A 13053-nucleotide genomic window follows, 5' to 3' on the forward strand; every position below is an offset into this window, starting at 1 on the left:
CCCCATTTTGCCACATTCCTGCCGCAGTTGTTAAATGAATCTCTGCCGTTGTTAAGCCAGTAACACGGTCGCTAAGCGAATTTGGCTCCCCCCTTTGGCTCTGCCTGTCAAAGGGAATCACGTGACCCCGGGACGGTCATAAATACGAGTCAGTTTCCAAGCATCCGAATGATCGCAGTCGTAAGTGCGAAAAAGTCCCTTTTTCCAGCGCTGTTGTAACTTCAGTCGGTCACTAAACGAACGGTTGGAAGTCAAGGACTAACCGTACGTAACCGCTTTCTGCTGGCGACTCTTACCTGTCCTGCTTAATGAGGTGAAACCTCTTTCTGGATCTCAAAAGCCCGTTTGGGAGGCCGAGGCAGGCTGGCCGTTGACGTCCAGGGCTGAGGCCGAACCGGGCGGGATTTCCGGTTCTTTCCACTGCAGCCTGAAATCCACCAGGTTGAGCTTGGCTGTCACGCCAGGCAAAGAGGGAGCCGGGAGCCAGGAAGGGAATTGCAGGGGGCTTGGACTCCTCCCTCCCTCCTCGACCAAGACACAGGCAGCGTTCACCTGTGGGTCTCACAGGTAGTCCTCGACTTACGACCCAACATTTCTGCTGCTAAGCGAGGCATTGGTTCAGCGGGTTGAATCCCTCTTCCTCCTTGACTTTGCTTGCCAGAAGGTCACCAAAGGGGATCACGTGACTCCAGGACCGTCATAAATACGAGTCAGCGGCCAAGCGAAATCTCGAATTTTGATCATGGAGATGCTACAACGGTCATAAGTGTGAAAAACGGTCCTAAGTCACTATTTTTCAATCCCGTTGTCACTTTGAACGGTCGCTAGACGAAACCGTTGTAAGGAGTACCTGTGTGTCATTTCTCTTTTAACCCCCGCCAGGTGGGTGAAAGCCAAGTCAAACCCTTCGGGGGGTCCCTTTCCTGGGCAGGGTCCCCAATTTGTCACCCAGGAAATGATCTGTGGCCTGGGGTTTCTTTTTCAGCACCTGTTTTTTTTTTTTTAATTTTCCTTTCCTTCTGAAGAGTGCAGGCCTCCCTTCCAGTGGGAGGATCCTGGGGGGTCTCTCGCAAAGGCAGGGAGGGAGGGAGGGATTCACAGGAGCTAAAAGAGGAGGGGGCTGTTGTAGCAGGAAACAAAAGGCATGAAATTATAACTCCAAATTAAAAGAAAGACAGGAAGTGAAAAGACAGGCCAAGATCTTTTAATGAACTGATTTGCTGGGCACAGAGTGGGAAAACCGCAGGTTGTATTCCCACGGTCAAAGCAAACCCTCCCTCCCTCCCAACTACCAGGTTCCTTCCTCTTTACTCTCTGGAGTAAACTGCACCCGCTTTACATGGAGTTTGAAAGCGTCCCCCGGTCAGCTGCATAAAAGCCGGGGAGGCAGCCCCACTCACAAACCCGTTGGTCCGCATTCTGTTCCCGTTGCTCATTCCTCTTTATGATTATTTTATCACTATTATTATTATTATTATCCAATTTATTTGCCTCCCTTCTCACAGTTTCCTCTCTGGAGGAAGAAAATTCCATTGCTAAGTGAGATGGTCGTTCAGTGAATTTCGCCCCATTTTAAGACCTTTCTTGGCCACAGTTGCGAATGGAATGGCTGCTGTTGTTAAGTGGATCTGGCTTCCCCGTTGGTTTTTCAGATCAGAAGGTCGCAAAAGGGGATCACGGGACCCTCCCTGGATACTGCAACAGTCATAACTATGAGTCAAGTTGCCAAGGGTCCGAATTCTGATCACGTGACTCTGGGAATGCTGCCACGGTCTTAAGCGCGACAAACAATTATAAGTCACTTTTTTAAAGGGCTGTTGTCACTTCCAACGGTCACTAAGTGAACTATTGTAAGTCGAGGACTACCTATATGGCTCCCTGTGCTTATTTAACATCCTGCCTTTCTCCCCCACCCGCCATAAGCAACACCGTTGTTTTTTTTTAAAAAAAAAGCTAAAATCCCCTGAAAGTGTAGTCCTCAAATGGCAGTCCGAGGAAGGGCAGTGGATTAGCGGCTGGCATTTTTTTCTCGCTTGGCATTTCTGTCCATCAGTGGCTCTTGTTAAAAGACTCAAATCCAGGTTTCCGTCAGCTGGTCCAGCTGCAACTCGAGGAAGGGGGCCGCCGGGGGCTCTTAGAGGGACTCGTAGCCCGTGCGGGCTCGCAACCGCCCCACGGCGAAGGCCACGAGGACAATGAGGATGAGGAGGCCGAGAACCACGCCCACCACGATGGGCAGGACGACGGAGCGCTTCTGCTCGGGACAGACCTCCGCTGGAAGGGCAGAAGAAGAAACTGAGGCAGGGGCAGAAAAATGTGTCCTTTCTCCCCCCCCCTGGAATTTCAGGTGATGGGGAGAAAGGGGGAGAGGGACGGTTGATCCCCTAGTTGAGGAAGCCTCGGGAGAAACAGATCAAGGTGGAGGAAAAACTGGGAGGGGGGGTTTCCTCCTAGTCTTCAAACAGGCACTTGATGAAAGGAAAGGGGGGAAGGCCCAATCTGTTAGCTGAGGGCAGGGGGTTGGAATAGAAGATCTCCAAGGTTCCCGTCCCGTCCTATGGTGCTATGTTCTATGTTGGGGGTCTCCACACTCCCAGAACTCCCCAGCCAGCACATCAGTTTCCCACAGGTTATTTCTTCCCTTTGCTGAATTCAAGCTATATTGCATCTAACTGCATTCCCACCATCTACTTAGAAATTTAAAAATAATAATAATGGATAGTTCTTGTCCTGTAAGTGCTAAATTCTGATCAACCTTTGCCCAGCTGGGGAATTCTGGGAGTTGAAGTCCACAAGTCTTCAAAGTGGCCAAGTTTGGAGAACTCCCCCCCTCCCCCCCCGTTTCATGAGATGGGAGCTTGGGGGGGGGCTCCTTTCCCACCCCACACGGCCCTTCTCTTACCTTCCCCGAACTTCCCATCTTGCAGCTGGAAGGCCTGGATGCGCTCGCTCAGGGCCGTCAGGTGGAAGTTCTCACTCAGGGCCAGGCTGCGGTTGCGACACTGGTAGGACTTGCCCAGAGGGGCCGCAAACTCCCGGAGGGAGGCGTTGTTGGCCCTGAAGGTCTTCTCTGCGGAGAGAAAGCCGTGGAGAAGTAGCCCCACGCCGGACACCTGGACGGTGGGCACACTAAGCGTCCCCCTTTTGGGGAATCCCATTTGCAGGCCCCCCCCTCCAAAAAAAGAGTCAGGGGGCTGGACAAAAATAAAGAAATCCAGCTCTTCCCTGCCTCTCTGGAAGCTTAGACAGGCAGTCCTCGACTTGTGACCACAACTGAGCCCAAAAAGACATTTGTGAAGTGAGTTTTGCCCCATTTTTAACGACCTTTCTCATCACGGTTGTTAAGTGAACCACTGCAGTTGCTAAGTGAGCCAGACGGTTTTTAAGCGCATCCGGTTCAACTTCGTTGGTTGGAAGGTCGCAAAAGGGGGGGGTCACACACACACACACCCCGGGCGATGCCTCAACCGTTATAAACACAAGTTGGTTGCTGAGCATCCGAATTTGGATCGTGTGACGGTGGGAACGCTCATAAGTGTGAAAAACACTCGTAAGTCAATTTCTTCAGTGATGTTGTAACTTCAAACAGTCACTAAATGAAGTGTCGCAAGTCCAGGACGCAACTCTGGGGTCTCGGTGCCAACGGGGTGTGTATGAGTCAGATGGAGGCTGAGGCGTGGGCTTCGTGTGGCCGTAATTTGGGGGTGCACGAGAACCCCCCACCACACAGAATGGCCCCCTGTCACCCTCTAAGAGCTGTGGGGCATTACAGACTCCGCCAATGCTGCCATGGGGCACTGGGGATGCCCCCCCCCCAAGCCCAGCCCAGCACCTGCGGCTCACCTGTCGCCTGGGGGAACTGGAAGGTGAGATTGGCCTGCACCTGCCTCAGGTACGCTGCCTTTTCCGTGGCGTTCTGTAGAAAGAGGGGAGAAAACGTTTGTTCTTTCCCCCTAGGGCAGGGGTCTCCAACCTTGGCAACTTTAAGCCTTGGCAAGCTGCTGGGGATTTTGGGAGTTGTAGTCCCACATCTGAAAGCTGCCAAGCTTGAAAGAAAAAAAAAACTGGAGTTCTTCCATGACATGTGATATCTCTGAACAACTGACTGGACTTAGAGCCACTCTCAGTCAGGACCAGTGAGTCACCCCAGTCTGACCAGAGGGGGTGGGTGGGTCCAGCTGGGAACTGCCCAATGAGTCATGGGTGGGGGGTGGGGAGGGGGGGGAAGAGACAGGGAGGGAGGGCAGCCAGTCTGAGAATATTGCAGACAAATTATATTTTCAAATAAACCTATCAGCCAGAAAATTAGCAAAAGGTTAGAAAATAATCAATACACAAATAAACCCTGTTAACATAACCCTCTTCTCACAAAGTTATTATTTATTAAATTAAACTTAACGTTAATAAACTTCGCCCCCCCCCTTTGGTGGCGGGTCCTTGACTTATGACCAAACTGGTCATTAAGTGATGCAGCCATTAACCGAGACATCCCTTGATCACAATTTGCGACTTTCCCGACAGGGCTCTCCCATCTGACCGTGATGTAACTATCATCAAAGCCCCCTTGTTACCAAGCGGCCCAAACCACGATCGCGTGGCCGCAGGGACATAAAGAATGGTCGTGAAATGCGAGGACCGTTTGTAAGTTAAAAAAAAAAAATGGCAGCACTGTCGTAACGTTGCGCGGTTGTTAACCAAACAGCCGTAAGTCGAGGACTTCCTCTAATCATGAAGCTTGCTGCCTTAAGATGTGACCTTATCCTGCCATTTGTTTGGAATGGTGGTATAGGGTAGGGGGGTCTCCAGACTGGCTGGCTGGGGAATTCTGGGAGTTGGTCCACAACTCTTAAAAGTTGCCAAGTTTTGGTATTTCCTGCTTGAGCAGGGGGTTGGGCTAGAAGACCTCTAAGGTCCCTTCCAATTACTGTGATTCAGTAATTCTCCTGCTTGAGGCAGGGGGGTTGGGCTAGAAGGCCTTTCGGATCTCGGGGACCGCTAAATTCATAATTTTAAATCTCGCGGACAACTAATACGATTTTTTTTTAAAAAAAAAGATAAATAGTATTTTTTAGTGCAATAGAAAGATGCAAATAATCTTTCTGCGGACCATCAAGATTTTCTCATGGACCACCAGTTGGTGACCGCTGGACTAGAAGACCTCTAGGGTCCCTTCCAACCCTGTAATTCTGCATTTGGTAAGCCCCCCTTCACCTCGGTGGGTGGGCAGAACCTTTGCCGGTGTGTGTGTGTGTGCTGAAAAATTAAATGAATGCCGCCCCCCCACCATCCTTCCCCCCCCCCCGCCCCGCCAAGCCCCTCGTGCACCTTTTCGAAAGTGAAGAGAATGAAGCCCTCTGGGAAATGTAGTTTCAAGGAGGCCGTCTTGTCGGAACACGTCCCGGAGAAGTTAGTGCGGTTGGGCTGCACCACAAAGGCTCCCCAGACCTGGAAAAGGAAGAAAGGAAGGAGAGATGGAATACCAGACCCCCCGGTTTCCCTCAAATTAAATGGGGCTGCTCCACTGCCCCAATCCGCCCTGCTGTGCCACCTTCTGTGCCCGCCTGCCCTCGCCCTTCTTCAATGAAACCTCTGAAGAACAGTTGCAGGAATCGGGTTTGGCCAGTCTGGAGAAAAGGAGGAGGGGGGGGGCAGCACAGGATAGCAACTTTCCAGTATTTGAGGGGCTGCCCCAAAGAAGAGCAGCGGGGGGGCTCCATCTATTCTCCAAAGGCCCTGAAGGCAGGACAAGAAACAAGGGATGGAAACTCATCAAGGAGAGAAGCAACCTAGAACCGAGGAGAAATTTCCCAATACTGAGGACAATTAGCCAGCGGAACATCTGGCCACCAGAAGTTGTGGGTTCTCCATCGCTAGAGGTTTTTAAGAAGAGATTGGGCGGCCATTGGTCTGAAATGGGATAGATAGGGTCTCCTACTTGAGCAGAGGTTGGACTACAAGACCTCCAAGGTCCCCTTCCAATAAAATGAATGAAATAAATAAATGAAAAATTAAATGAATGCCGTTCCCCCCCATCATCCTTCCCCCCCCCCCGCCCCGCCAAGCCCCTCGTTCACCTTTTCGAAAGTGAAGAGAATGAAGCCCTCTGGGAAATGTAGTTTCAAGGAGGCCGTCTTGTCGGAACACGTCCCGGAGAAGTTGGTGCGGTTGGGCTGCACCACAAAGGCTCCCCAGACCTGGAAAAAGAAGAAGGGAAGAAAAGGAAGAAGGGAAGGAGAGATGGAATACCAGACCCCCCCGGTTTCCCTCAAATTAAATGGGGCTGCTCCACTGCCCCAATCCGCTCTGCTGTGCCACCTTCTGTGCCTGCCTGCCCTCGCCCTTCTTCAATGAAACCTCTGAAGAACGGTTGCAGGAATCGGGTTTGGCCAGTCTGGGGGTGGGAGGCAGCACAGGATAGCAGCCTTCCAGTATTTGAGGGGCTGCCCCAAAGAAGAGCAGCGGGGGGGGGGCTCCATCTATTCTCCAAATCCCCCGAAGACAGGACAAGAAACAAGGGATGGAAACTCATCAAGGAGAGAAGCAACCTAGAACCGAGGAGAAATTTCCCAATACTGAGGACAATTAGCCAGCGGAACATCTTGCCACCAGAAGTTGTGGGTTCTCCATCGCTAGAGGTTTTTAAGAAGAGATTGGGCGGCCATTGGTCTGAAATGGGATAGATAGGGTCTCCTACTTGAGCAGAGGTTGGACTACCAGACCTCCAAGGTCCCCTTCCAGCTCTATTCTGATTGCTTAACTCTGCCAGAACAGAACTAAGCACTGAAGCACTCACACACAATCCGTTGCATGCAGCTGCGTGGCCGGGCTAACCGAGCCGAGGAAGGCCGGGTCTCGGGATCTGGGCTCCCAGCCCCACAACTCTCCCCCGACCCTCCCTGACCCACAGGAGCACCCTCCCCCTGCACAGCGCTCACCTGCCGCTTGGCTTTGTCTGCGTACCGGATCTGCATCTGCAGCCCCATTTCTGCCCGCAGACAGATGCTGGTGCCCTTCTTGACGGTGTAGTTCCCCACGAGCACGGCCGGCGGCCGGGTGGGCCGTGGGGCGGCGGTGGTGGGGTGGTGGGGCGAGGTGTGGTTGGCAGGGGCTGTGGTGGCAGCATGGCTGGTGTGGGGGGTAGTGGTGTGGTTGGTCGTGTGCCGGTGATGGTGGTGGGTCGTGGTGTGCTTTGGGGGCCGGGTAGGGGTCTTGGTGAAGGAGGACACCAGGGGGACTGACGTGGGCTTGGGGCAATTCTCAGAGCCCAATTGTGGGGAGCAGGGCTGCCGGGGGTCCTCCTGCCCCGAGGGGTCACCTGTGAGAGAGCAGACCAAGGATCCGGTCGGTCAGTGGGAGGGGGAGCATCTATGTGCAGAGCTGCTTAAACCGCCCCCCCCCGTCTCCACCCAGCCAGGCTCACCCTCAAGCCCCCCTCCTCAATTCCTTCTGCTTTGGCCTCCTTCAGCTATTTTGGGGTGGGGGGGAATAGGCTGGGACCCCATCCATCCCTCCAGCATGTCCCCTGCAGGGTCCCTGCGAGGAAAGCCCCCTCCCCTGGACCCAAAGGAAGGGGGCTCAGGAGGGGGCTTAATTTGCTCAACCTCCCTCTGCCTCAGCCAAGCCCCCCCCCACTTCCCACCCCCACTTTCAGAGAGAGAGACCACCACCAACCTGCTGCGAGCAGGCACCAGCCGGCGAGCCACAGGACGGGCCCCACAGAGAGCTTGGCCAGCCGCATCGCTCCTTCCGAAGGTCTTCCTCGCAGGGCTGACGCTCACGGGACTCTGAGGGCCCCCCACTTATCTGCCTGGCCTGGAAGGTTCGAAGAAGGGGAAGGAAATGAGACTTGCTGCTTTGACAAAACGTGAGTCAGTTGTGGGGGAGTAGGGCAGAACACTGGGGGAGGGTGTTGGTTCCCCTGTTCCCTCTTGCAACGCAGCGGAAGCCACGTCTTGGTTTGTGGCCGTGGCGTCTCATGCGCGGCAGAAACACCTGACTGACAAGGGAGCATCCACCCCTGGCCATGTTTCCTGCCTTCTCTCCCCCCCCGCCGTCCCCTCCAGTGGGCCGCGGGCTCAAAGCGAGTGGTGGGCTCCGATCCCCTCTCTGGAGGTCAATCAGGAAGGGGCTGTGTCCTTAACAGAATAAGAGTTGGAAGGGACCTTGGAGGTCTTCTAGTCCAACCCCCATGGTCAACACCATTTCAGACAAGCGGTCACTCTTCTCTGCCCACCTGGTCTTCTCAAAAGCCCCCTCCCCACTGCCTCCCTGCCCACTGGGGGGAGGGGGGTGTTGGTGGAGGGTGCCAGCGTGGCGGGTGTGAACGTCCTGGGCTCCAGGAGGAGGAGGAGGAGGAGGGGGAGGAGGGCCGGGGCCCTGGGTGCCCTTGAGGGTCAAGCAAAGAGGTCATGGGAGTCGGTCTCACATGGCGGCTTCGGACTCCAAAATCAGCATTTCCCCCTTCCTCTTTTGCAGACGGAGGCCTGCCTGACTCTCATATGACCAAGGGAGTTGTGGCTTCTCTTTGCAAAGAAAGCAGGTGCAGGGCCAGGCCTTACACACACACACAACACAACACACATACCGCACATAGCACAACACACCCCACATGAAGTTTCTTCCTTAAGACAAGCTCCGGTCCTTGTGGGGAGCCCCGTGGGGGGAAAGGAGGGGGGCTTGAGATGCCCAAATGCCCCTGGGACTCGAGGCTGGTTCTCCCCCCCACCCCATCGGCAGAATTGGGGTTCCTCCCCCACCCCTAGCGCCCAGCAGGTACCCCCCACCCACCCCCGGTGCCTGCCATCGTCCGTAACCTTAGGCCCTCTTCTGGGTCGTCAGGGGTCCTGGGTGCTCCCCGAGTTTGCTTGGTTCCTTGAAGACTTTTCGTTCCCCAAACTAGGGGAACCTCATCAGTGCATTACGGGTAGTCCTCGAGAGTTTGCTTAGTGACCGTTCGAAGTCGCAACGGCACTGAACAAGACTGTTTTTCACACTGATGAACTTTGTGGCATCCCCCCCGGGGTGTGTGTGTGTGTCATGTGATCTACATTCGGACCCTTGACGATGGATTCACATTTATGACGGTCAGCATGATCTCCTCTTGTGACCATCTGACAAGCACGGTCTACGGAATTCACTTAGCAGCCGCGCGACCAACTTAACGAAGAAAAGTCGTAAGATATGTCTCACTTAGCCACAAAAACGTTGGGCTCAGTTGCGGTTGTAAGTCGAGGACTGACCTGCCTGAGCAAGCCAAAGTGGGCCTGCTGCCCCCCTCTCCCCTCCCCCAATTACTCACCTCAGGTGGCTTGAGTTTCGCAGGTGGCGCAGATGAACGGAGGGTCCAATCCCATGGAAGGCTGCCTCAGTTTTCTCTTTCAGAAAGTGAAGGGGAAGGGAAAGCAACCAGGGGAGGGGAAGGGCGGGCACGCTACCCTCCCCTACCGGCCTGGGGAATGACCCTTGGAACCGATCCTCCCCTGCCACCAAGGCTGCGGCCTTGGAACACCTGCGGCAGGTCGGCTCACCTGGACTTTGGCCCCTCCCGAGACCAAAACAAGATTTAATCGGGTACAGATAAAAGGCCCCGCGGAGGTGCCACCCGGTGTGGGTCCATCAGCACGGCCGGTTGGGCAATTCTGGGAGTCGAAGTCCCCTCCTTTGGCTGAGATCCGGCTCTAGATCCGTGTTTCACAACCTCGGCCACTCGGACTTCAACTCCCAGAATCCCCCCCCCCCCCAGCCAGCACGGGAATTCTGGGAGTCGAAATCCACAAGTCTGTTCAAGTCGCCCTCGTCCAACCTCTTGGCAACTTTTAAGAGGTCTGGACTTCAACTCCCAGAATTCCCCCAGCCGGCCGTGCTGACGGGACACATCTCAAAAAGGGGCTTTTTTTCCTGGAGGCAACTGGACTTTCTGGGTTTTCCTTCTGAAGATGTTTTGCTTCACACCCGAGAAGCTTCTTCGGCTCTGACTGGATGGGGGTGGTGGTGGAAGGGAACGATTGATATTCCTTGTCATCGAAATCCTTCCATCCTCCACCATCCAGTCAGAGCTGAAGAAGCTTCTCGGGTGAGAAGCGAAACCTCTTCAGAAGAAAAACCCGGAAAGTCCAGTTGCCTCTTGGAAAAAAAGCCCCTTTTTGAGATGTGTCTCGTCAGCACGGCCGGCTGGGGGAATTCTGGGAGTTGAAGTCCAGACCTCTTAAAGTGACCCGGGGTGATGTCAAATCTCTGAGACACATCCTGAGCAAAATTACCGAGTTTATTGAAGGGGGAGGGTCTTCTTCCTTGAAGCCCCTTCCCTCCCAAATGATAAACCACTAAGGACCCCTTTCAGGGGGGGGAGTGGCAAAAGACCCTCCCCCCTTGAAAGGGGTCCTTAGTGGTTTATCATTTGGGAAAGGACCCCTTTCAAGGGGGGAGGGTCTTTTGCCACTCCCCCCCCACTTCACGTTGCCCTATTCGGAATCCTTTTTTAGGAGCTGGGGAAGCCGGCCAGCCCCAAGAAGAAGAATTGGACGGGACCTTGGAGGTCTTCTAGTCCAACCCTTGCTCGAACAGGAGACCCTAATCTGTGTGTGTGTGTGTGTTCAAACTTTAAACTTTCCAAAGACTTGTGTTGCTGGCTGGGGAATTCTGGGACTTGCGTATCTTGACAGTTGCCAGCTGATCCAACTGGAAAAGGTCTTGTCGATTTTGGGAGTTGAAGCCCAATGGATGACTCAGCTGTTTTTCCTGCAGGCAGGCAAAGCCCCCCCAGTCGTCCCCCCCCCGTCTCACTTCCTCCTGGTCTTGCTCAAGGTCAGGGTGGGGCCCGTAGGAAGTTCCCACAACACGCAACCACACTCTGTGAAATGGCTGCGATCTCTCCCATCCAGCCTGCCTTTCCTAACTTTGGAAAGTACCTTTAGTGCAGGGGTCTCCAACCTTGGCCACTTTAAGCCTGGAGGACTTCAACTCCCAGAATGCCCCAGCCAGCTTTGCTGGCTGGGGAATTCTGGGAGTTGAAAGTCCTCCAGGCTTAAAGTGGCCAAGGTTGGAGACCCCTACTTTAGCAGACTCCCTTGTGCTAGCAAGGTGCATTATTGTGTGTGCATGTGTGCGTTCCACTCATCATATTGATGTCCGAAGATGTTGCAGACGCCTTATCATTTCCATCTACTTTTAAAAGTGTCCTTTCAAGGAATATAAAACCTCCCGTATTCCCCAACTATCCTGTCAGAGCTGACGAAGCTCCTTGGATGGGAAGAGAAATGCCTTCAAAAGAAGAAAAAACCCGGAAAGTCCAGTTGCCTCCTGAAAAAGCACCTTTGGGGCAACCAGGACCCAGATGGCCGAGAATCTCTCTACGAGTTAATCATACGGATGTATTTTCTTTTTCCTTGGTTATTTTACGGTTCTGTTTTACTTTTCATTTGGTTTAAGCTTCCTTTTGATCTTTCTTAGGATTCTGAGCCACCTAAAGCAGTCCCAATGGGCCAGGTGGGCACCTAATACATTTTCTAAGAATATATAATAAAATATAGGAAGAACTGCTGCAGGTTTTGGTTTTGGGTTAGTCTAAAAAATGGGTGTGTGTGTATGACATGATGGGATTCCAGTATTTGAGGGGCTGCCCCAAGGAAGAGGGGGGTCAACCTGTCCTCCAAAGGATGGAAACTAACCAAGGAGAGAAGCAACCGGGCTAAAAATTTTGGTTATACAATTAGATAAAATGGCCGAAACTGTGGGATAAAAATTATAAATTAACGATGTCAGCTGCATCTAAAGAAAATCTTTCTAAAATGTTTTATAGATGGCATTTTCCACCCTCAAGGTTGGTAACGATTTATTTATTTATTTTGTCACAACTATATATGTAGGTATCATACAAAAAAATTATATAGTATATAAACACATATATGAGTAAATATAAGGAGGTATAAGCATATATATATATCTATAGGAAGAAGAAAAACAATAGGACAGGAACGGTAGGCATGTTTGTGCGCTTATGCACGCCCCTTATGGTCCTCTTAGGAATGGGGTGAGGTCAATAGTAGAAAGTTTTTGGATAAAACTTTTAGGATTATGGGAAGAGACCACAGAGTCAGGTAAAGTATTCCAAGCACTGATGATTCTGTTACAGAAGTCATATTTTCTGCAATCTAGATTAAAGCGGTTGACATTAAGTTTAAATCTATTGGTTGCTCTAGTATTATTGCAATTAAAGCTGAAGTAGTCTTTGACAGGAAGGACATTACAATAGATGATTCTGTGAGTTAAACTTAGGTCTTGTCGAAGGCGACGGAGTTCCAAGTTTTCTAAGCCTAGGATTTCAAGTCTGGTGGGATAAGGTATTTTGTTGTTTTCAGAGGAATGGAGAACTCTTCTTGTAAAATATTTCTGGACACGTTCAATTGTATTGATGTCAGAGATGTGGTGAGGGTTCCAAACAGGCGAGCTGTATTCTAGAATTGGTCTAGCAAATGTTTTATATGCTCTGGTTAGTAGTGTGGTGTTTTTGGAAAAGAAACTACGCAAGATTAGGTTTACAAGAGCTTTTTTTGCTATGCAGTTGCAGTGGGCTTTGGCACTTAGATCATTTGACATGACAAGATGTTAGAAATGCCATCAGATGCCCGGTTCATATTCTCGTACGTGGTGGATGTGGCCAAAAGCAAAAATACTGGACAAAAATACATATACAGTAGGAAAAAATGATAAAGCAACATATGGATTTAAGGGCCAGAAATATTTTTGTTAGGCATCTTACCGGATAGGTGTAACAAGGGGAATACATATTTGATCTTGCATGTATTAACTGCAGCCAGATTTGTATTTGCACAACAATGGAAAAGTGAAGAGATTCCTGCAGATACAAGTATCAGCATTATTATAAAACGAGTATCAATATAATGAACATGGTTGTAAACACTTTGATGATCATTTCCTAAAACTATTTGTACCCAGACAAATTTAACAGAATTTTTGTTATAAAGAATTTTATGCAAAAAGAGAAGCAACCTGGAATTGAGAACTTCCTAGCAGTGAGGACAATTAACCAGTGGA

At 51.6% G+C, this 13053-nt stretch overlaps 1 protein-coding gene across 1 annotated transcript; it reads right to left on the minus strand.

Moving 5' to 3' along the window:
* Positions 1 to 1261: 1261 nt before the first annotated feature.
* CD68 (CD68 molecule) lies at positions 1262 to 7812 on the minus strand. Its single transcript, XM_058183544.1, has 6 exons — positions 7672 to 7812; positions 6936 to 7315; positions 5326 to 5445; positions 3844 to 3916; positions 2903 to 3070; positions 1262 to 2274 (listed from the first exon to the last, which is right to left on the minus strand). The coding sequence occupies exons 1-6, from the start codon at positions 7736 to 7738 to the stop codon at positions 2135 to 2137; spliced, it is 948 nt and encodes a 315-aa protein (XP_058039527.1). The 5' UTR covers positions 7739 to 7812; the 3' UTR covers positions 1262 to 2134.
* Between the last annotated feature and the right edge of the window lie 5241 nt (positions 7813 to 13053).

The sequence above is a fragment of the Ahaetulla prasina genome, chromosome 4 (assembly GCF_028640845.1).
Source record: "Ahaetulla prasina isolate Xishuangbanna chromosome 4, ASM2864084v1, whole genome shotgun sequence".
NCBI lineage: Eukaryota > Metazoa > Chordata > Lepidosauria > Squamata > Colubridae > Ahaetulla > Ahaetulla prasina.